This window comes from Macaca mulatta, chromosome 2 (genome assembly GCF_049350105.2).
Source record: "Macaca mulatta isolate MMU2019108-1 chromosome 2, T2T-MMU8v2.0, whole genome shotgun sequence".
NCBI classification, from domain to species: domain Eukaryota; kingdom Metazoa; phylum Chordata; class Mammalia; order Primates; family Cercopithecidae; genus Macaca; species Macaca mulatta.
This window is the reverse complement of record NC_133407.1, coordinates 113,016,304-113,040,716: the sequence shown is the minus strand read 5'-3', so window position 1 is coordinate 113,040,716 and position 24,413 is coordinate 113,016,304. Positions and strand designations below refer to the sequence as shown.

General features: G+C 48.3%; 1 protein-coding gene and 1 long non-coding RNA gene across 2 annotated transcripts in view; one reads left to right on the top strand and one right to left on the bottom strand.

Annotated features, from left to right (window-relative positions):
- BSN (bassoon presynaptic cytomatrix protein) overlaps positions 1 to 20,639 on the bottom strand; it is a 114,666-nt gene extending 94,027 nt beyond the window's left edge. Inside the window, exon 1 of the mRNA XM_077992567.1 lies at positions 20,416 to 20,639. Coding sequence (XP_077848693.1) covers positions 20,416 to 20,639 — 224 coding nt within the window. The remainder of the gene's footprint in view (positions 1 to 20,415) is intronic.
- Positions 7,998 to 16,611, top strand: LOC144339204 (uncharacterized). The gene is made up of 2 exons (XR_013413963.1): positions 7,998 to 8,060; positions 14,131 to 16,611. It is a non-coding gene; the product is annotated as an uncharacterized LOC144339204 (long non-coding RNA).
- Positions 20,640 to 24,413: the final 3,774 nt, after the last annotated feature.

Genomic DNA, 24,413 nt, shown 5'->3' with positions numbered 1-24,413 from the left:
TCTTGCCTTAAGAGAGGAGGGGGAGAGAGGAGAGGAGAAAGAGAGTGAGAAAGATGAATTTACCTTTCAGAATTTTCCCCCGAGTTCATCTCTTATCTCTGTCTCTCCTGCCCAACTGTAGAGGCTGCCTTTAGGACCACCCCCTAGATCTGCAGAAGGTCCTGTGCAGATCATGTATGATGCAGCCCCACCTGCACTTCAGCTCAGAGCTGATGCTAGTCCCTGGCCCACATTGCCCCCCTGGAAACCTAAAACGGGAGAGAAAGGAGAGCAGGCAGAGGAGCATGTGAGCCATGGGTTGCCAAGATTCCACCAGCCTGGAGAAGCCCAAATGGCCGGGTTACAGAAAGAGAAAGAAGAAGCAGGGAGATTAAGAAAGAAAGTAGGGGTTGGGCGCAGTGGCTCACACCTGTAATCCCAGCACTTTGGGAGACCGAGGCGGGTGGATCACTAGAGGTCGGAGTTCAAGACCAGCCTGGCCAACATGGTGAAACTATGTCTCTACTAAAAACATAAAAATTAGCCAGGCATGGTGGTGGGCACCTGTAATCCCAGCTACTCCGGAGGCTGAGGCAGGAGAAGCCCTTGAACCACTACTCGGGAGGCTGAGGCAGGAGAATCGCTTGAACCTGGGAGGCAGAGGTTGCAGTCAGCCGAGATCACACCATTGCACTCCAGCTTGGGTGACAGAGTGAGACTCCATCTCAAAAAACAAAAAGAAAGAAAGAAAGTAGATACAGGGGATGGTTTCCCTGATTCCTCATCTTTGTCCAAGACCTGGTTGCAAACTACCCTTGAGTTCCAAAGGATACCACTTTGATCTTAAAATATCACCCACTTTTGAACTGAGGCTGTCCAAGTTGGATTGTGATATTTCCCTCTAAAAGTGTTCCTTGATCCATCAGCCACACCCTACTCAGCTGCTCCCACTGACTTTGAGGCCCTAGGGAGCCCAAACCTGGGTCTGAGAAGAGGTTCCATTCTCAAACAAAAGACTTTTTAAGATCTCTTATGGACAATAAACAAAATCATTGATTTTTGTCCTCAAAAAGTTTTTATGTCGGCTGGGCACGGTGGCGCACACCTGTAATCCCAGCACTTTGGGAGGCCAAGGCGGGCGGACCACGAGGTCAGGAGATCGAGACCATCCTGGCTAACACGGTGAAACCCCGTCTCTACTAAAAATACAAAAAATTAGCCGGGCGTGGTGGCGGGCGTCTGTAGTCCCAGCTACTCGGGAGGCTGAGGCAGGAGAATGGCGTGAACCCAGGAGGCAGAGCTTGCAGTGAGCCGAGATTGTGCCACTGCACTCCAGCCTGGGCGACAGAGCGAGACTCTGTCTCAAAAAAAAAAAAAAACAAAAAAACTTTTATGTCAGATTAATTCCATCATATTATAGACTAAAGTTTTCCCAAGAAAAGAGCTCCTACAAGTCCAATGGTCAACGCTATTTCAGTATTGAAATACTGAAATAGGGGGAGCGAAGGGGGCAAGTGATAGAACTCTGCATGGGAGGTGCCTGGTGGTGCCCAGGAGATGTCCACTGAGCACTGGAGAACCTGAGCTGAAGACAGTCTGGAACCATCAGCATGCAGCACCTCTCAAGCAGAAGCCCTGTGTGGGGGCCAGTGAGAGGGAGAACAGAGATGGTTCAGGGCTGAGTCCTGGGACTTAGGCGGGCAGAGCAAGTGGTGCCACAGTGGAGACTGAGAAGTAAACAAGGAGGCACTACAGAAACCTAGAAGGGAATTTCTAGGAGAGTGTGGTCAAAAGGATCTGAGCCCCACAAAGAGGTTTACACAGATAAAGACAGGAGAGCATCCACTGAACCTGGCCATTAGGTTATCCCTGAAGCCCTAGGAGCAGCATCAGTGTGGGATGTGGTGTGTGGTGTGTGCACGTGTGTGTGTGTGTGTGTGTGTGTGTGAGCGCGCCTGTGTTGGGGCAGAGCAGCCATCACCTGAAGCTCAGGCCTGCCCAGCCACAAAAGAAACCCTGCTCAAGGGTGGCAGGACATCAGCACTCTGAGACCCACAGTGAGAACTGTGGAGAAGTCTGCCCCTTCCTCTACGTGGCTTTAGCTGAGCCCTCCGTGCTCATACAATCTGTGGGATCCAACTAGCTTGATTGTTGTGTTTCCTCTGTGAACTCAGAGCCTGCGCAGATTCTGATACACAGCAGGGGCTAAATGCTTGTTGAATGAATGGACAAAGAAACAACATTCTCAAAATGCTGTGTGCTCTGGGGAGCAAAGCCTTCTCTGAGGATAAAGCAGGGTCTCTGGAAAAGCTAATTTATTGGGATATGGGGAGTTGGTGGTGCTGCCTCTATCCCTTATGCCTAAACCCACCCCCATGGCATGCCATCGAATAATAATCAGTACACTTTACCAGAATCACTTACATGGTGTGGGTCTTACTCCTGATGGCTGTGTGCTCCATATGCATCTAGAACATGTCGGCTTGTTTACAGAGTTATCCCCCATGTCCATGGCAGTTGGAGGAAGAAAGGGATGAACAATCTCTGTCCTCATTCCCTACTATACCCTGAGGCCTCTGGGGCCTGGCTCAGAGTGAGTGCACTACCAAGGTGGGCTGTTCCAAGTAGTCTCACTGTGGCAGAGGCTTTGCCACCAAACTCCCTCCTATGAGACCTGGGCTCTTCTGGCCCTGGAGCCTTATACCCCAAAGCTACTTGAAGCTGCCCATCCCCAACTCCCCAACCCCAGTCTACTCTGTCTACTCTACCCAGAGGCCTGTGCCCTGCAACAGAAGCAGGAAGTATGCCATTCTTACCCACTGGATGCCCTGACCCTTCACTGTACACATGAAAGTTTTCTTCTTTTTTTTTTTTTGAGATGGAGTCTCACTCTGTCGCCCAGGCTGGAGTGCAGTGGCACGATCTGGGCTCACTGCAAGCTCCGCCTCCCGGGTTCACGCCATTCTCCTGCCTCAGCCTCCCAAGTAGCTGGGACTACAGGTGCCCACCACCTCGCCCGGCTAGTTTTTTGTATTCTTTTAGTAGAGACGGGGTTTCACCGTGTTAGCCAGGATGGTCTCAATCTCCTGACCTCGTGATCTGCACGTCTCGGCCTCCCAAAGTGCTGGGATTACAGGCTTGAGCCACCACGCCTGGCCTAAAGTTTTCTTATTCTAAAGTAGCCACGGAGATTCACCAAGCAGAGGCTGGAGCTAGGAAACCCAGGCTCCTCTTCCCTGTCCTGCCCCTGACTTGCTATGGGATGCTTGGAAATGCCCACTACCTCTCTGGAATTAGTATTTCCATCCCACCAGTGATCTTAACCCTCTATTGGCCAGAGCTACACAGAATTAAAAAAAAAAAGAGGAGTGTATTTTAAAAATTCCTGAGTTACTACTAAGTACTGTTACTATCTTTTCAAAAGCAATGCATGTCGCTATCTGAACTTCTTGTTTTTTTCTGAGTCACGAGTAGGGACTAAGGAAAAGGAAGCTGAAGGAGTGTGACTGAGGCCCACGTTCCCTGCCAGACTTTGCTGGAAGGCTCAGCTCTGGTACTCCTGGGGTTGCTTCTGCTCCATTTCACAGGCCTGGGAGCCCTAGAGTCAGTGTTCATGTGGGACTGCAGGTAGCACAGGATGCTTTCCAAAAAGGCAAACTTCTAGTTTCCTCTTTCCTCTTGCCTCTGAAAACAAGTTATTAGCACTACCAGGCAGGCTCAGAGGAGTGAGCCAGGGTCTTGGCATTGGAACGGGAGGTGTTGTCCCCAAGAGTCCCCACCAGGCTCTCTGGCTAAGTTGAATACAGGGAGAACATGTTTGCTTTCCTCACTCAACTCTCAGGAGTGTAGGGGTTTTTCTTCGTTTTTTACTATCTAGAAAAGGAGGTGATTGTGTGGCTCTGGCATCTGTCCCTGGAACTTTGGATGCTCTTCCCAGGCCTCCTCACTCCCAAATGGGGGCCTGAGTAGGGACAGCTGAGAGGCTGGTGCCTGCTGCTCTTCAGTCTCTGTTTCCACAGCTCAAACCAAAGTAAACAACAGAATGGCCACGTAGGTGCAAAGTACTAATGACAGCATGGACCCTTGGGTGGGCTCCAACACACACCCTAATAAAGTTGGGGAGGAAGGGATGGGGTGGAGGGAAGCAGTGTGGCAAACCTGGTCTGTTGGGAGCACCAGATCAAGCCTCCCTGTTCTGTCTACTCCCTTCCTCCCTTTCTTCCACTGGCTTAGCCTGCATCACAGCTCCCCAAAAGTGCCCTGGCAGGAAACCCCTCTGACTCTGCTCTATAGGTGGTGTATCTTAGACTGCCAGGCAATCAGTGCTAAGTACCATCATTTGCAAAAAGTGCTTTCAGCACAGGAAGGGAGCAGAGATGAGTGCTTGGCCATTGAGAAAGTCCTATTCCAGTCTGCTGGCTTCCGAGCCAGCTTCATGTGCTACAGCCTGCATCCTGATCCCTAAGTCCAGAGAAATATATATCCCAAAGTCAAATTATGGTATCTCTGCTCAGCTGCCCAACAGCAAATCACAACCCCAGAGTAGCAGCCCCAGACCTGAAACTCCCTTCCTCCTGCCCTCTTCCCAATACCCAAAATCTGTCAAGGGGGGCCTGTCCCACAGGACTGTCACCCCAGCTGAAGGCCAACACCCTCCACCTGGCTACATAAAGTTTATTGAACAGGAGTGAGGGCTAAAGAATCAAACTGACACTTTTCCTGTAGTCAGAGACTATTCTCTGTGGCTCTGGTGGCCTGAGCTTCATCTCTGGCTAGCTGCAGATTCTAGAGCCAATAGAATGAGCCAGGCCTTTCAAGTGAACTCTCCAGTCTGAGCCTCAGATTCTATATTCTGTTTTAGCAGCTGTCTGTGAAGATGAGGAGGATGGACCACAGTAGGCCCCTGGGCCCTCCAAGCATCCCCCACTGAGTCAGAGATCCCAGAGGTCAGGGACTATACCCTCAATAAAGTTTAACTCAAACATGATCTAGGGTAGGAAATAAGGGCATAATCTACCTGTTCATCTTCCTATCCTCAGCCCTGGGCATGGAACCTGACATCAACTAGTAGGCACTTAATGGCAGGCCTCATGCTGAGTGCTTTCATTTCCAACATTTCATTTGATAAGGTAAATATTTGTTTAATTGAATGCACTTGATTCACTCTCTTAGAACCCTAGTATTGCCCCAATTTCCTCCTCTCCCATATCTCTTTTTCAGGGTACTTGTAGGAACCAGGTGGCATTAATATGAAAGCATTTGCAGGTGAAGTGCTACTTAATTTTTTCAGCCCAGACTTGAATACCCAGCTGCCTACCTAACGTATCACTTGGGTGCCTCTAAGAAACAACTTGTCCAAGAACAAAATCCTGGTCTAGGCCCATTCCTCCTCCTCCCTGTGTACACCAGATGCCCAGGCCAAAACTCAGAGCTCCTCCTGACTCCTCTCTTCAACTCTTCACAGTCAACCCTTCAGCAAACCTTCTGGCTCAATTTCCAGAATATATTCAGAAGTTGAGCACTTTTCATCACTCTTACTACTCAGCCCCTTCCCACCTCCCTGTCCTGCAAACCCCCCACACCCTACCATGATCATCCTCTCATGCCTGAATACTACTGCTTCTGCCCTTGGCCCTCAGTCTTAGCAACACAGAGAAAAACAACTTATACATTTACCATTTTGTTTCAGCAATCCTACTTCTAGGAAACTATCTCACAGACACACTGGTAATATTACAAAATGCCATATTTACCAGATTCCTCACTGTGGTTCTTTTTGTAAGAGCAAAAGACTGGACACAGCCCAATGTCCATGGATAAACCATGGCACATCCACATGGTGAGGCACAGTGCAGATGCAAAAAGGAATCAGGAGAATTTCTATATTCTGCTACAGGGTGATCTTCAAGATTGATTACATGGAAAAAAGCAAAGTACAGAAGAGTACTTAGAGTCTGCTACCTTTTACATAAAAAAGAAAGGTAAACAAATATATTTTTCCCTTAAATTTGCAAAAAGAAACAGTGGGAAAAATCTGATAAAAATTGTTTCTTACCAGAAAGGCAGAGAGAATAAAGTAGAGGGAACAAGATGGAATTAGACTTCTCTCAATATACCTTGTTTTATTTGGAATCATATGATAGCTTTTTTTTTTTTTTTTTTTTTTTTTTTGAGACAGAGTCTCGCTCTGTAGCCCGGGCTGGAGTGCAGTGGCCGGATCTCAGCTCACTGCAAGCTCCACCTCCCAGGTTTATGCCATTCTCCTGCCTCAGCCTCCCGAGTAGCTGGGACTACAGGCGCCCGCCACCTCGCCCGGCTAGTTTTTTGTATTTTTTAGTAGAGACGGGGTTTCACGGTGTTCGCCAGGATGGTCTCGATCTCCTGACCTCGTGATCCACCCGTCTCGGCCTCCCAAAGTGCTGGGATTACAGGCTTGAGCCACCGTGCCCGGCCTGATAGTTTTATATAATTTTTAAAAATTAAATTTTAAAAAAAGTACGGTATATGCCATTGTTTTCAATTCCTTACTTTCCATCGATTTCTCTTCTTTGCCATGTGTCTTTGCAGTTCCTCCAACTACAGGCAGAATATACTTTTTCCAGCTGTGGCAGACTATATTTTCCAAAAATGGTCTCAGCAAGATTTCCAGTCGCACATGTTCTTACAGAGTCCATGTCCCCTCCTTTTAAACCTAGGCAGGATCTTGTGACTGCGTTAGTGAATAGAATGTGGCAGAAGTGACACTGCATGTCTTTTAAGACTAAATCATAAAAGTCAGTATGGTCTTCCACCTGTCTCCCAAACCCTACCTTGCCCTCTCCCCACCCTTGGAACTCAGCAGCCATGCTGTGAGGCAGCCCAAACTAGCCCATATGGAGAAATCATATGGAGAAGCCCTGGGGCTCCCAGCTAACAGCCAGGATCAACTCTCAAACATATAAGGATGAGCCTTCAGAAGATTCTAATCTCTGGCCTTCAAGTCTTCCAGCCGAAGGTCCAGACATTGTGAAGCAGAAACAAGCTCCATTCTACTATGCCCTGCCCAAATTCCTGACCTGCAGAATCTGTGACCAGAATAATGGTTGTTTTCCACTACTAAGTTTTGGGGTAACGTGTTACACAGCCATAGTAACTGCAGTACAACTCCTTGACTTGGGTTTAACCATGAATTGCTTGACTAAAGGAATGTTAGCAGATGTGTCATAATATCAGAGGCTTGAAATGTGCTGTGTGGTTAGGCATACCCTCTTGTGTGTCTCTCATCACCATAAGAAGAACATGCCCCAGCTAGACTGCTGCTGTCCAGGGAAGATGAGAGACACACGGATCTGACCTGGACCCAACTGCAGCCTGGAGCCCAGCCTAGGTCAGTGAATTCTAGCCAGCATGCAGATGCATGAGTGAGAATTAAAAATTTGCTATTTGAAGCTACTGATTTGGGCTGGTTTATTGTGCAGAATGATGGTAACAGCAGAAAACTGATCAAAAAGTAATCCTTACAAATTAAACACAAACTGGAAAAAAAAGAGCTTAATTTTATATCTTCTTAATCATATAACCACACAGAGAAGAATCATTTCTAATAACTCTAAAACAGAGAACTATATATCCCTGAAAAGGGATAACCTAAGGGAAAAGGGAACCACAAGGAAGTTTTAAACCATTCATGAGTATTATCGTTAATAAAAATATCTACATTATTATTTAAAAACAATCCATTGAAAGGAGCATCAAGCATGGAGATTCAACCCAGTTTGGAGGGCATCTTGAGGGTAGGACTGTGTCTTTTTCCTTCTTGTGTTTCTACTGTTGACTGCAATGTTTAATAAATGTTTGGTGCATTAAAAAATAAAGGTTGACAGATAATTTTATAGAAGAATTTCAGCTAATTTGCAACCTATTATTAAATAATGGATCTAGCTAAGGATCATTAGTGAATGCCAAATTCATCAGGCAAAAAGTTGATAAGGACTTTATAATGGATTAATCACTGATACTACCTGAATCTCCTAATCCATCTTTTTTTCTTTTCTTTTTTTTTTTTTCCTGAAACACAGTCTCACTCTGTCACCCAGGCTGGAGTGCAGTGGTACGATTACAGCTCACTGCAGTCTTGACCTCCCAGTTTCAAGTGATCCTCCCACCTCAGCCTCCCGAGTAGCTGGGACCACAGACATGTGCCATCATGCCTGGCTAATTTTTTTGTATTTTTTGTAGTGATGGGGTCTCACTACGTTGCCCAGGCTAGTCTCAAACTCCTGGGCTCAAGCAATCTACCCGTCCCAGCTTCCTAAAGTGCTGAGATTACAGGGATAAGCCATTGCACCCAGGCCTGATCCATCTTTTCGTCACTAAAGCAGGTCAAGGAGACAGACATAGTGCCTCCTTCTGGGATGCAATAGGAAGTACACAATACCAATGAAGAGTTCTTTCCAAAAAGATTGAATCTATTCTGATCTAGATCTAACTACCAGTTTATAGGAAATATGGGGACACTAGGAAGCAAGTAAAATAACCTCAAGAGGATGTGCTTAGCCAAAATCAAAGTGAGAGGTTGTCTAGGATAAATGTCCTGATGTCTTCACCAAATAAATGGCATTTGAAAACAAAAGGAGCAAGGAGACTGTTAGCAACTTAGAGAACACATCAACCAAATGCAATATGTAGACTTTGTTTGGATACTGTTTGAACAAACCAACATGTCATTTTTGGGGCCAGGCACAGTGGCTCATGCCTGTAATCCCAACACTTTGGGAGGCCGAGGTGGGCAGATCACCTGAGGTCAGTAGTTCAAGACCAGCCTGGCCAACATGACAAAACCCCATCTCTAGTTAAAAAATACAAAAATTAGCCAGGCATGGTGGTGTGCGCCTGTAGTCCCAGCTACTCAGGAGGCTGAGGCAGGGAGAATTGCTTAAACCCAAGAGGTTGAGGTTACAGTGAGTCAAGATGGCACCACTGCACTCTAGCCTAGGCAATAGGGTGAGACTCCGTCTCAAAAAAATAAATAAAATAAAATAAAATGTAGGGCCTGGCGTGGTGGCTCACGCCTGTAATCCCAGCACTTTGGGAGGCCAAGGTGGGCAGATCACAAGGTCAGGAGATCGAGACCATCCTGGCTAACACAGTGGAACCCTGTCTCTACTAAAAATACAAAAACTTAGCTGGGCCTGGTGGCAGGCGCCTGTAGTCCCAGCTACTTGGGAGGCTGAGGCAGGAGAATGGTGTGAACTCGGGAGGCAGAGCTTGCAGTGAGCCGAGATCACACCACTGCACTCCAGCCTGGGCGACAGAACGAGACTCTGTCTCAAAAAATAAATAAATTAATTAATTAATTAATTAAATAAAATGTCATTTTTGGAACAATAAAGAAAAATTAAACATGGACTGGGTATTGGGTTATAGTAAGAAATTAAAGTTAACTTTGTTGGTTGTGATAATACCATTGAATTAAATAGAAAAGCACCCTCTAACTACTAGAAGTACATCCTAAACTATGAGTGAAATGATATATTTCTATTTTGAATGAAAATCCTCTAGCCAAAAAAGGCCAGTGCGGTGGCTCACACTGTAATCCTAGCACTTTGGGAGGCCGAGGCAGGTGGATCACAAGGTCAGGAGATCGAGACCATCCTGGCTAAAATGGTGAAACCCCGTCTCTACTTAAAAATACAAAAAATTAGCTGGCGTGATGGCAGGCGCCTGTAGTCCCAGCTACTTGGGAGGCTGAGGCAGGAGAATGGCGTGAACCCGGGAGGCAGAAATTGCAGTGAGCCGAGATCATGCCACTGCACTCTAGCCTAGGCAGCAGAGCAAGACTCTGTCTCAAAAAAAAAAAAAAAAAAAGTGGAGGAATACAGATAAAACAAGTTGGCAAAATGATAATAATTGTTGAAGCTAGGTGGTAGGTTTGCAGGAGGGACTTCAGCCTACCATCCTTTCTCCTTTTTTTCTTCTTTTTTTTTTTTAACCTTTCTCCTTTTATGTGTGTTTGAAATTTTCATCTGCAGAGCACTTGCTGCTCCTGGAGATACCTACCCTATAGAGCCAAAGGCCAGTGCACCCCAAAGAGAGGCCAGCATAACATAGCTGACCAGGAAAGGACAAATCTGCACAAGGGCTTCCTCTGCAGAGCACAGGGGCTGCCATGGTTAGGGTGCAAGGGGTGGTTGCCTGTCCAATCCAACCCTAGCTGTCATGTCACCTGAACTATGAGTGACATAGTCTGAAGGACAAGGGGCCTTCCTCTTGCAGCATGAGAACACCCTTCCTACACATTTATGAGTGCTCTCAGGCAGCTACTCCCACTACTCAGCCATCATCACTCCAAACCTGAGCTGGCAAGGCCTTGGCCTTGAGCATCCAACACTGGCCACCCCACTCCAGGTCAGATGCAGGGGTTTAGAAAGTAGGCTCACAGGGCCCTAGGAAGGGGAGAAGTTCTCACAGTATGGTTCCTGAAACAAGCACATTGACTTAGTTATTACCCCCAGTTCATGGAACACAGTCAGGTTCCAAGAGTCTCACTAGGTTGGAAAGGATCTCTAAGTATAACCAGAGAAAACAGCAGAGACTCATGCAGACCTCCACAGATTCACACTTGGGCTGTGTAAGTCCAGGATGGAAGGCTCCAGACTTCGTGTGAAGATGCCCGGCATGAGGCTGGATAAGTGTGGGAGTAGCTTCCCAAAAGCTCTCATAAAGGTGTAGGAAGGGTGTTCTCATGCTGTGAGAGGGAAGGCCCCACGTCCTTCAGACTATGTCACTCATAGACCAAGTGACATGCTGAGCCCTGGGCCCTGTTCTCTAAGTCCTCTCTGTCCTTTGAGGACACTGACAGCCTTGGGCAGGGCAGTCCAGGCTGGCAAGGGTCTGAGTCCCATCGCAGCCACAGGAGCTGGAGAAGTGAAGTCCAGAGAAGAAAATCAGGACTGAGAAAGTAAGCACAGGGTCCTCAGCCTTGGCACATAGCAGGCACAGTGAGCGCCTGCTAAACCTGTGAGCAAAAATAAGTCAACAGTGCTGGAGAGCAGGGCCAGGACTAGCAGATAGGAGGTGTAAGGAAACCTGTTTCAGACAAACAGGAAAAAAGAATTCTCCAGCAATAGAATCATCTGCCTGAGAAGAAACAAAGGCCGCTGATCTTGGGTGTTCACACCAAGGCAGAGCTCTAGTCCATACAGAGTATGACAACAGACATTCTGGCATTCGTTGGGGGTTGGATACAATGCTCAAAATAAAAGGGTATCAGAGGCCGGGCGCGGTGGCTCAAGCCTGTAATCCCAGCACTTTGGGAGGCCGAGACGGGCGGATCACGAGGTCAGGAGATCGAGACCATCCTGGCTAACACGGTGAAACCCCGTCTCTACTAAAAAATACAAAAAAAAAAAAAAAAAACTAGCCGGGCGAGGTGGCGGGCGCCTGTAGTCCCAGCTACTCGGGAGGCTGAGGCAGGAGAATGGCGTAAACCCGGAAGGCGGAGCTTGCAGTGAGCCGAGATCGCGCCACTGCACTCCAGCCTGGGTGACAGAGCCAGACTCTGTCTCAAAAAAAAAAAAAAAAAAAAAAAAAAGGGTATCAGAGCAAACATATAACCTGCTGAAGCCAAACCACACTTCCGAAGGAAGCAGCCTCACATACTGGACTTTGACATTGGAGAGCTGGCCTGAGCCCACAGAACCCATACAGCTGCAGAAGCTGCAGAGTGCACCACATCTATCTCTTCATTCTACAAATGAAGGAGTCTGCTCAAACTGGAGTCTGCAGATCTAAAGTCTCTTTCAGGCTAGCCCTTCCCATGCCCCATCCTTCCCCATCACAAAGCATTTGCCAACCCCAGTTCCCCTGGAAATCATGGCCCACTGGCTGCTGCTAGAGCACCTGTAGAAAGTGGGTGGAACAACACTCAGGAGATAAGCAGCCGAGCACAGCTGGGAACAGGGAGCCTGCAGCAGGCTCTGCAGGTCTGGGTAGGAGCCTTGATGGCTGGCCAACCAACCCAGCACGAGGAGGCCATCAGCTTTTCGAGAGCCCCTGCCTACCAGAAGCAACCCAGAGGCAGGCTGCCAGCCAGCCCCTCCCCTGGCTCCAGGTTTGAATGTGCAGTCATCTTGTTCATTCTGAAGAATCGCTGCCGCACAATGGAAGGGCAAGCCTCTTCATTTAGAACTGCTACAAAGTAAATTAAAAAGTACAGAAGGTACTTTTGATTTAGACCTTGTTTTCTATGCTCAGTGGGGCTGAAGAACACTGGGAAGCATAACCCTTCCTTTTTACACATTTCACAGAAATCAGCCATCGGGGCTGGAAGAGACTATGGAGATCATCTAGTTAAATCTCTCATTTTACAGATGAAAAAAACAAGGACATATCCAATGTGCATAGCCAAGTTTGGGCAACGTCATGATTGATTAAAACTGAATTTCTGGCTGGGCGCGGTGGCTCAAGCCTGTAATCCCAGCACTTTGGGAGGCCGAGACGGGTGGATCATGAGGCTAAGAGATCGAGACCATCCTGGCTAACACGGTGAAACCCCCTCTCTACTAACAAATACAAAAAACTAGCCAGGCGAGGTGGCGGGCGCCTGTAGTCCCAGCTACTCGGGAGGCTGAGGCAGGAGAATGGTGTAAACCCGGGAGGCGGAGCTTGCAGTGAGCTGAGATCCGGCCACTGCACTCCAGCCTGGGCAACAGAGCGAGACTCCATCTCAAAAAAAAAAAAAAAAACCGAATTTCTAACCCCCAGCCAGCATGCTTCCACTATTCTTCTTCCTCCACATCATCCTACCCTGCCCTTTAGTCAAATGTCCTACTTTCTGACCCTTTCCCACTCCTCAAAGCCGTTCCCATCATCTTGCTAAATCTCCCATCTTCACAGAGGAGGAGGCAGGGAAGTCACACAGTTTTCCGCAGCATTCGGCATTTTGGTTTGCTAAAGTCTGCTAGCTAGCTGGCTGTTCTTCTACATCACTCCTCTTAGGCCTTTGGAGCTTCCCAACAGAATAAGTGAATGTTATGAATGTGTTTTGTAAGCTGTAAAATACCATACAAATATATGCTCTACTATTTTAGAACATGAAATAATGTAACCCCTTTTAATCATACTCTCATTTCTTTTACCTCTGTGAGACAAAGAGAAGGCAGGAGCAATCTCTAATTTAACGAAGAAGAAGTTGAGGCTAAAGATCTGGACAAGAGTTCTCTCTCCCCACACCATGGGCCCCTTTAGGGCAGAGCCTATTTTGTGCTCCTTCTTTTATTCCTCACGCTTCACCCAGGGATAGGTATCCAAAAGATGTTCAGCAGAGTTTCCTGAATACATGGATAAAATTTTACTTTAAAATTGTTCTACTTCTATGTAGAATCTAACTGTAAAAATCCCCACAACCACTCCCATACACAAAAAAGTGTAGGTGACAGGGTAGGAGGCATATGGGAAGGTTGAAGAGATATTTCAGTTAGATAGGAGGAATAAATTCAAGAGATCAAGGCCGGGCATGCTGGCTGGCTCATGTCTGCAATCTCAACACTTTGGGAGGCTGAGGCAGATGGATAACTTGAGGCCAGGAGTTCAAGACCAGCCTGGTTAACATGGTGAAACCCAGTCTCTACTAAAAATGCAAAAATTAGACAGGCATGGTGGCACACACCTGTAATCCCAGCTATTCAGGAGGCTGAGACATGAGAATCACTTGATCCCAAGAGGCAGAGGTTGCAGTGAGCCCAGATCACACCACTGCAGTCCAGCCTGGGTGACAGAATGAGACTTTGTCTCAAAAAAAAAAAAAAACACAAGAGATCTACTGTACAACATGGTGACTATAGCTAACACCAATGTATTACATTCTTGTAAATCACTGCTAATAGATTTTAAGCATTCTCACCACAAAAATGGTAAGTATGTTAAGTCACGACTATGTTAATTCACTTGACTTAGCCATTCCATAATATATCATAATATGTACATATTTCAAAACATCAGGTTGTATATAATACATATACAGTATATAATTTTTGTCAATTTAAATAATTAATTTAAAAACATTTTTAAATGGGAGTGACCCTTGTTACCTGCCTGCAAACACAAATGTAACAGTGTAACTATTAGGAAATTCCTCACCTACCCTTTCTTCCAAGTACCCAAACGCCTTAGTGGTTCTTCCAACATCTTTGGGAGGTTTGGCTCCCCACACAAGCCAGTGGCATTGAAGAGCTCGGGCTCCTCTGTATACAGGGGGCAGTCCCAAATAGGACTGCATGGGGTGATCCTTGCTGCTGAGGCTCTTGGATCTTTTCAGTGTTTGGGACCAAGACCCAAAAGCCATCCCTTCTATTTCCCCTCAGGGAAAATCTCTTCTTCACCTTTGGCCCTGACAGCAGTCCCACCCACTTCAGGGGCAGCCAGGCCTTTCCAGGCCATTCAAGATTTGATCTGATCCTGGGGTGATCTAGAGTTCCCTGGAGGCTTCCAGTGTGCCTCCATGTGACCCTCTTGTTAGAAAGAAGTAGGGGCACCAGGTCTCTGCTAGAGCAAAGCTGTCTTTAGAACCCTATGTGCCCGTAAAGACGAATAAGAAGGAGAGATCAGAGCAGCCCTGTGGCCAGCCTGGGAACCCAAGGCACAACACATGAGTCAGAGAGTATCCCATCCCACAGCACAGCTGACCAGAACCTAAAGTATAAGACAAATGGGCCAAGAGAATGCCAGGGGACAACAGACACCCACTAGAAGCCCAATCTGTACAGAAGGAACCACAGAGAATGAGACACCAAAATTCTATCACCCCTACCACAGGCAGGAGCCCACAGGCCAGTGTCCCAATTCACTCCACAGCTTCAACCACTATGCTAGTGAACGGAGATAGCAGAGGTCCCTCCAGAAAAGGAGCTTGGACAAGTGCTACAAATGCAGGATCAATACCAGCATCACATGCTCCTGGCACCAAATGGAAGGACTGAGCAGGAGTCCCCCACAGTTAGATTGTCCACCAAGTCCCAGCTTACCCAGAAGGCTTCATGTCCTAAAGTGACAGTCAGCCCTTGCTGTAGGCATGCAGGGTTTAGCCACCATTTTATCATTTAAAAAGTTAGTCCCCAGGCAGTAAGTAAAGCCAGGACAGGCAAGGCCTGCAGAAGCTGAAAGGCCAAGCAGGTGGAATAAGAAATATAACGCCTAGCAGAATGTCTGTGATAAGGCAGTCATTCAGTAATGGTAGTTATAACTGCTATTACAGTGTTGCAACCTACCTTCACAGTTAGCCCCAACTTACTGCACATGGCCCGCAGGCTCCAGCAGCAGGTTCCCCTCACATAGCCCACACATAGTAGGTCTGGCCCTCCACACCCCACAACTAACAAGAGGAAAGGGCCCAATTCAGAAATGCAGGACCTGTGATAAGGGGAAAGATTTATTAAGCCCCCAAATCCTAGCAGCAGCCTTCTACTCACATATGCAGGGAGGGCTCCCCCAAACTGGGGTGAAAGGCATGACTTTTCTGGGAAAAAAATAAAAATAAAATAAGCTTTCCTCTGAAAGCTTAGGCTTCTTAAACTGAGAACCAAACTGACTCAGAGGAAGGAGAGTTTTAGAAAAGGAACAGAAAAGTAGTCCACTGCATTGTTCTTTGGCTCCCAATTAGCCCAAACCCTGGCTCTGCTTTCAGTGAACTCTCAGCCTCTCCATGTCTGAAGCCTTCAAGAAACCATTTTTTAAAAAGCTAGACTTTCTTGACCAAAAGAATAAAATCTGAATCTGATTAGCTTCTAGATAGAATTCCCAGTATACAAGAAAACTATGGGACAGAGGAACATCTTAAATGACACCACAGGGATGCAATCAGCATAATTCTGAATATGAGAAACCACAGGACAAATGACACAGTTCTCTAATAATAAACAGCAAGGAGAAAAAAGGAGAGAAAATGCATAAAGAAACTAGAGAGATGCATCAGACAAATTCAATGTGTAGACCCTGTTTAGATCACAATTCAAATAAATTGTAAAAGTAAATCATAAGACAATCAGAAAAATGGAATCCTGACTGAATATTTGCTGAGTTTAAGAAGAGATCATTATCCTATTTAGATGTGGCTGTGGTGCTGTGGTTAGGTTCATGCAAAGCCCTTATTTCTTGGGAATACAAACTGAAATACTGATGGTGAAATTTTGGGATGTCTGGAATTTGCTTTTGTAGGGGGTAGGATGTGAGAGAGATAAATTAAACTCAATTGGCCATAAGTTGATGATGGCAGTGGCTAAGCAATGGAAACAGAGAAGTTCACTAGACTATTTCCACTGCTTTCATGTATGCTTGAAATTTTCCATAATAAAAAAAAATTTTAAGATAGCATTTCTCGGCCAGGCACAGTGGCTCATGCCTATAATCCCAGCACTTTGGGAGGCTGAGGCAGACAGATCACCTGAAGTCAGGCGTTTGAGACCAGCCTGGCCAACGTGGTGAAACCCTGTCTCTACTAAAAATACAAAAATTAGCTGGGCATGGTGGTGGGTGCCTATAATCCCAGCTACTCAGGAGGCTGAGGCAGGAGAATCGCTTGAACCCGGGAGGCGGAGGTTGCAGTGACCCGAGATCACACCACTGCACTCCAGACTGGGGGACAGAGCAAGACTCTGTCTCAAAAAAAAAAAAACAAAAAACAAACAAACAAACAAAAGATAGTATTTCTCCTCCTAATCTCTCCATTACATTTTTACATTTTTTAAATCAACAGCACCTTATTAGTCTTAATGATGCCGCGAGCAACTGTATTATCAAAAGTAACCTGCTTTCCATGGAGAAATGCAAAAATGGTTGCCCTCTGGGTAAAATTTTGACATCATCACCATTCAGATGTAAGTTTACTTTAAGTCACACTCCATGACATACCCTCTGTGAGATCCAGCCACTGGGGACAAAGAAGATCTCTAAGTGACAAAGGAGCATTATTTCCAGACCTGGCAATGATGTCCTTTCATTTTATCTTTATAAGTTAGTGTCAGATTTTTCTAGAGGCTGACTTGGCTGATAAAATGTAACAAGTCTGGCTAATCCCAGACCAGAGATACTATGCCTGACAAATCCATTTTGAAAAAGGAATTCTGGGTATGGTTCTCAGAGCAGCCTTGCCCACCTTCCAGTAAACAACAAGGTTCTCTGTGCCTAGCTGCCTTTGGCTTAGGGTGTCTGTCTCCTTAACATATGGGCCAGAAGTGAGTAGAGGCGACTTTGGCATTGATTTGGCATTCTGATGGGCAGTGAGGGAGAAGGGCCTCTCTTGGCTTTGCCCTGGCTTTCCCCCACCTCAGCCTCATTCTCTGGTCACTGTCCCTGCCTGTGTAGATCACATTCTTTATGCCATTTCTCTCTATCTCTACCTCTCCTAACCCAGTCACTTTTCCAGCCTTACATCTCTACTTCTCCTAAAGCCTAGCTCTGCCTCTCCACTCTTCCCAATTAACAACCCTATAAGCACTGCCTATTTGACATTTCTCAGACACTGAGCTGCCCACAGTGTCTCTCTTAGGGTTCTTCCATGATTTGGCTCTTCAAGAGCTATCTGACCAACCAGTCTGTGAGTTGCTGGAGGACAGGGAAGCTCTATATATACTTTCCATACCCACCACAAAGCCAATAACTGTGCTTGATAGCTCTTGATAGCTGACAAATACACCTTAGCTGATGGACTAGATATCAATTTGCAAACAACAAAACATGTGCAAGTCCGCAGAGCTGGTGTGAACTAGATAGGCTGCCACTGGTCTACATGGCTCCTTCATGCAATTATTTTAAAAAGTACTTTCTGAGGTACCGATAAAGTTCTGTCTTGATCTGGTAGTGTGCCATGAGTGTATGTATAAACAAAATCCCATCAATATGTGCGTTCCACTGTACATTAGGCATATCTCCATAAATAAGTAAATGAATTAATGAGTGAATGATGCCCCTTCCTTTAAGAGGATGCAGCCTACACCAGGGCACACAGCTTGGAAAGTGGAGCCTGGGATAGAGTTCAGCTTTCTCCCAAACCAGCACTCCTTGGAAAAGACATAGATTATATAATTGTACATGGCCACCTTGACACCAGAAACAGAGAGACCTTCCTTGAGGGATTCTCTAATGCCCAAAGCTCCACATCATCCCAACAGGCTAAGAGGCAGCACTATGGGTGTGGCAGCACTGCTACTCATGGGATTCAAGTCAGGCTTTTCAGTGGCAAATGCTGGAGCCACCTCCTCACAGAGTCCAAGTCAGCTCAGTATGAGGATGAAAAGACTAATTCAGCCTGGGATGACAAGGTAATATGGCAATAGGATTTAACTCCCCCAGAATCATCTCCCTTTTTCCTGGCCCTCTACCCACCTCTATGAGGTTTCTGACTGCCCCAAAACTCAAAATCTTACTGAAAGCAAATATGTCTCTGTGCTAATGCTCTTTCCTGAATGCCCAGAAGCACATCTACAGGGCTTTTTCCTCATCAATGGGCCAATCTGTTCAGTAGCATCTTAGAAGAGAACATGCTAAATTTGGCATCAGGTACCTGAGATGCTCTAGTGAGAGGAAGTAGAAGCCATTGTGATACTGAAGGAGAGATAAGCCATGGAGGTGCTGCTCAGCTGAGGTGCTATGATAAGCTGAATATCAGCTGGAGGAGTAAATCCCACCTCCTAATGGTCTCTGGTTCTCACTTCCTGAGTCTGATAGTCGCAGGACCTCAGCACCACAGGCCCAGGTATGAGCCTTGCCCACAGCCAGGTAAGATATTGTATGACTACTAAATCCAGCAAGAGTCCGTGGTTCCCCTCACCCACAGCGGTTCATGGGTCTGCCCTGCAGCAGAATGTACAGATGAAGTAGAAATGAAACACTAAAAAGGCATATGAGCAATAGACATCAGCCTTCTTACAGTCCCTCTGAGCTGCCCAGGTCTTTCCAGAATTTTGTATGATTGGCTCTGCAACATCTGATAAACTACAAGCAGAGCAGCCTGTTTGGTTATCAGAAGAGAAATGACAAATTCCCCATACAGGGAACTCTCAACAACAAGGTGTTTTTCCATTCAGCTACAGAAGCTTTCCCTTAGAAGAAGAACACTAAAGCCTGGGTGAGCCTCCGTCAAGCTAAAACCCAAACAGCAACTCAACACGCAGCAAAATGGACAGTGTTTGCAGTGCTAAGAGCTGTGTGCTATCCAACTGCATTACTATTATAGCTAGTGTAAAATGGACAAATCCCACCTCTAAAAAGGATGCTCACAGGCTGACCTGTCTGCCGCAGGTTTCAAGCTACTTAAGAGCTTTTCATTACTGTTTGTTGTCTAAGAAATGACTTCTGAGGAAATAAACACACAAGAGATACAGTCGGGCAGCCAAAGAATAAAAAATTATGCATTCTCACAGTTTATGTGCTCCCACACAGAAAAGCCAGGGCAACATATATCAGCAGACTCACATGGAGCTGGAAGCACCTCCCTCCCACCCCCTGGGGGTTTTGCTACTCCCCAAGCCTATTTGGTGCAAAGATAATGCCTTCCATTTTATCCTGTCATCTCTTAGTAGTTTTCCTGAGTTTTCAGTCTACAACTTATTATATATTGGCATTCCCTTACAGCCTTCACTGCCACTTGACTGTTTTTGCAGGACCTGGGTTGGCATACATTTAAAACAAACTGGTTTCACAGTATTTAATCAGATATGTTCTGTTTAAAGCATTCTGTGTGGCTTTCAGCTTTTCCACTGGTTTGATCTAAATCATAAGGTAACAAGAACATATCTGGTGCTGGATGACTCAATAGCATTTTTGCTTCACCCCAAAATGTTTCCCTAAACCTTGGTGAAAGCACATGATCCTATTAGTATTGTTGGGCCTAAATAAGCACCTCTTGGTGTCCAGTGGGCAATTTTCCTTTCCCCCAAAGGTGATTACAGCCACTAAATGCCCAAGGAAAGCCCAAGACCAAGTTCATGGTTCAACTATTTTCATCTCTCTGTTCCTCGCAGTGACACTTATCTTCCCTGACAGCCACTCCCATTGTGCTCTTTCCTCGGCCCAGCACAATGGACACATGCAGACACCAGCAGACAGGGAGGACGTTTTCCATCCCATTGCTCCCCTGTGCGGAGGGACCAGGCTAAGGTTACATAAGCCCCTCCTGAGCGGTCAGGCCCGAGCGTTGGGGAGAAACGAATTTGGGGTTCGTGACGGAGTCACGGTCTGCAGGCCCCGACTGACCCTGCGCTCGTCATCCTGCCACGCCAAAGCGGGGCAGCTGGAAAGGAAGGGCCGCTTCCCGCGACCACCCAGTTCACACCAGTCCGGCAGGGTTCAAAGTGCGGCCGGACGTCGAACCTCGCTGTCCACACTAGATCGCGGGATCCTGGGCCCGGGCCCCGGCCTCAGGCTGCAGCTCACCGCCCCCCGGGCGCCGAGACACGCGCTTACCTGCCCGGGCCAGGGCCGGGGCCGGGGCCGGGGCCAGGGACCGGTGGTACAGCGGTCGACCGCGCTGCTCCAGCCGCGGGGAGCTGTCCGCCGCCGGCCGGTGCTGAAGGAGGCTTTCCTGCGCCGGGGCTGGGGCCGGGGCCGGGACCGGGGCCGGGGCCGGCGCCTCCGGGCGGCAGCGGCCCGTCGCCAGCGCCGCCCTCCAGGCTGGCCTCGTTGCCCATGGCGGGCAGGCGGGCGGGCGGGGTCGGGGTCGCGCTGCGCCCGGGCCGGCGGCTGCCTGGCAGTGCTCACACTCTCGGCGCCGCCGCCGCCGCCGCCGCCGCCATCTCCCAGCTCGGCTCGCGCCGCCGCCTGCCGCTGCGCATGCGCGTCTCGCGGCCCCCGTCCCTGCATACGCCCCCTCCCCCCTGTGCGCGCTCCCGCCAGCCCGCTAGGACGTGTGTCCACGCGCCAGCCTCGGGGTCGCTGGGAAACGGCCGCCGGCGCCCGCGCATGCGCTGTCCAGGACCCACGCGGCTGTCGCGTGCTGAGAAGGAGCCGGGCGGGGCCCGGCGGGATCGCTGCGAGGGCCCTGTGAGGAGGGGCACCTGCCACTAGAAGCGGCCTCGGGGTCGTCGCGCTGAGCCCTGCTTTGGAGCCGGGGGCGCTTTCCGCCTCGGTGAACTCGAGAGTAGCAACTCTCCTCCGGGTAACTGGAGTGCCACAGCGGGCAGACGTCGTGACGACAGGCCTCGGAGAGGAGAGGGGCCCAAGGATGGCTCAAAGGATGCATAGGAGTTGGGAAGGCAGAGGAACAAGTGTGTTCAGAGATGCGAAGTCGTAGAGGGAAGGAGAGGGAGGGTGCTTGGTGGTCGGGCCGGATTGTGGGGGTCTCTAAGGCCAGCTGGGGAGTGGAACCTTTATCCAGATGGTGATGGGAACCATCTGGGATTCACACTGAGGAACTGGAGTCTCAGGAAGTGCCCCGGGCACAGATGGAGGGTGTGACAGGGCTGCGTGAAGCCAGCTGGGAGGCCACCTCAGTCAGCCCTGGGAGAGTGACCTTGGGGAATGGAGAAAAGGAGTTTATGGTTCTCAGGCCTGGAGCTGTGGATCCCAGGACTGTCTCTCAGGATAATGTTGCCTCTGCATTATCCTGAGAGCTTTCCGAATTACTTCCCCGCTGCCTCACATTTACAACCGGTGTCTGCCCACTACTCAGGATTGTGTGCTTTGGTGGCTTCTCACACAAGCCTGTACTTTCCTATGGGAGAATATTTCCTAGGAAATGCACCCTATATTCCAGTTCATCTCTGGCTTCATAAATCATGACTGTGTAGAAAGGCTTGAGTAACTTGAACCCATTTTACAAACCCATTTAATTCTCCTAATGTTGTGGAATATATCACATAGGGTGTAAGCAGTTCTTTTTTTTGTTTGTTTTTGAGACGGAGTCTCGCTCTGTCGCCCAGGCTGGAGTGCAGTGGCCGGATCTCAGCTCACCGCAAGCTCCGCCTCCCGGGTTTACGCCATTCTCCTGCCTCAGCCTCCCGAGTAGCTGGGACTACAGGCGCCCGCCACCTCGCCCGGCTAGTTTTTTGTATTTTTTAGTAGAGACGGGGTTTCACCGGGTTAGCCGGGATGGTCTCGATCTCCTGACCTCGTGATCCGCCCGTCTCGGCTTCCCAAAGTGCTGGGATTACAGGCTTGAGCCACCGCTCCCGGCCGGGTGTAAGCAGTTCTAACTGAACCTAGAATAATCCAGGGATCCCAATGAATGCTGATAGCCAGCCTGCTGCGCAGACTGGTGGCGGTGTCAGTTCTGGTGAGGAGGAGCCAGGACCCTCCCTGGGCCTTCCCCTGTGCCCTCCAAGCTGCTCCCCCTCCACTCCTGGCCTCTGGGATGGAGCAAGTAAGAGAAAGAGGAAATGCAGAGCCCCCACTTCCTGACACTTTCTCCTGACTTTATACCTCCCGTCTTTTGCGCTAAACTGCCTGGCCCCTCTGGGATGACCTAGGATGAAGAGAGCCTCTCTTCCTGCAGATGATGGTCCTTGCCGTGTTTCCTCCTGTGCTGCAGGATGTTTGATACAGCTTCGTGAGTGGTGACTACATGTGCACATTTAGGCTCCAAAAGAGTCCACATCTCAGCCCTGATAGGACCCTTGGCAACTGACTTAGGCTCACTGAGCCTCCATTTCCTATTCTGCAAAGTTAGAATCTTAGTAGCTCCTCGAATATGAGGGATTGTAAGGGTGAAGTGGCTGATGTAGATACTTAATTTTTTTCTTTTTTTTTTTTTTTTTTTGAGACAGATTCTCGCTCTGTCACCCAGCATACAGGCTGGAGTTCAGTGGTGCGATCTCAGCTCACTGCAGCGTCCGTCTCCCGGGTTCAAATGATTCTCTTGCCTCAGCCTCCCTAGTAGCTGGGATTACAGGTGCCCACCAACACTCCTGGCTAGTTTTTGTATTTTTAGTAGAGACAGGATTTCACCATGTTGGCCAGACTGGTCTTGAACTCCTGACCTCTGGTGATCCACCCACCTTAGCCTCCCAAAGTGCTGGGATTATGAGCATGAGTCAGTGCACCCAGGCTGATGTAGGTACACCACCAGGACAAGTGACTGGCACATATATGACAACTCTGTTATTAGTTGTCTCCCTGGTGTTGGTCTGGGATGTGGCAGTCTTATGCCACATATTTCCTCCTGGGGAAGAATATGCTCACAAACATTATGGGCAGGCCAGTGGCCTGACCTTGTCCCAACCCAGGCTGTTATAGCTTCACAGACCCCAGTCAGTGTGGGTTGGGCTACTTGAAATGGGGGAAAGGATGTGTATTTTTTGTTTTTGTAGAAACCACAGGAGCTATGGCTTTCCACAGATTTAAATCAACATGCCTCTGGTTCCTGTGTGGTTAATTAGCTCTACCCAGCCTGAAGGCCTGGGGAGTTGCCCTCCTCAGAGTGGATTCCTGGCTGTTAGCAGACCTTCAGGGTCTCTGCTGCCTTGGTGACAAAGGGCACAGCACAGGGGACCCAGGAGGACCTGAAAATGTAGGTTAGAGGTGCCCCTCCTCTCCTCTCAAACTCTCCCAGTTCTGTTTCCTTTGAGGAGCATCCCCAGGAACATGCCTGCCCTGTGTTCATACACCCCTAACATTCAGCCCAGGGACTCCTACGGACCATGGGATGGTGTTGGCCTCTGGTTATCTGGGGCTCTGATTCAATCTCCCATTTTCATTCACTGTCCCAGAGGCTATTTACCTTCTCTTGATCTAGACTGGGGCTCCTCAACAGCAGGACCTTGTCTGACTGGTCCTATCCCCTGGGCTGGCCTTCAGCAGGCCCTCTGAGGCTGATGGTTGTGCTGGATTCTCCACGACGCTCTGAGCATTTCCCTCACCTGTGCCTCTAAGGGGTCCACCAATCACCAGGCTTAAAAACACCCAGAGAGATCTTTGGCTTTAGCTGCTGACCTAATAAGTAACAGGGAGAGTGCTGGGATTGCATTTGGTTTCTCCTCATGGAGGGGTTGTTGATGAGCTGTCTTCACTCATCCAGGAGAATTCACTAGGGTTGACTGTGCTTTATGACAAATGAATAAACAAACCTTTCAGTTTGTGCAAGCCAGCTGTGTGGTATGTCAAGTATCGCTTCCTCCTGGGTCCAACTGCTGCCCCACCAGGGACAGGATGGACCTAGAAACCCTGCAGGATTTTCCCAGTCCCCTAAGCTTCACTTGCTGAAATATCTTCCCACTTCAGCATAACATGTGACACATGGCAGCCATTTTGGAGATGGCCAGATGAGAGGACAATCAATCCACATGCCTAAATGGAACTGACGGACACCCCCCAGCTTGCTTCTCCAGCCTATGCTCTCAGACACTTGCAGAAGACCAGAGGGAAAATGGAATCAGAAAACAATAACAACAACAAAAAACCATCCAGGGCCATGCACAGTGGCTCACTCCTGTAATCCCAACACTTTGGGAGGCCAAGGCAGGTGGACT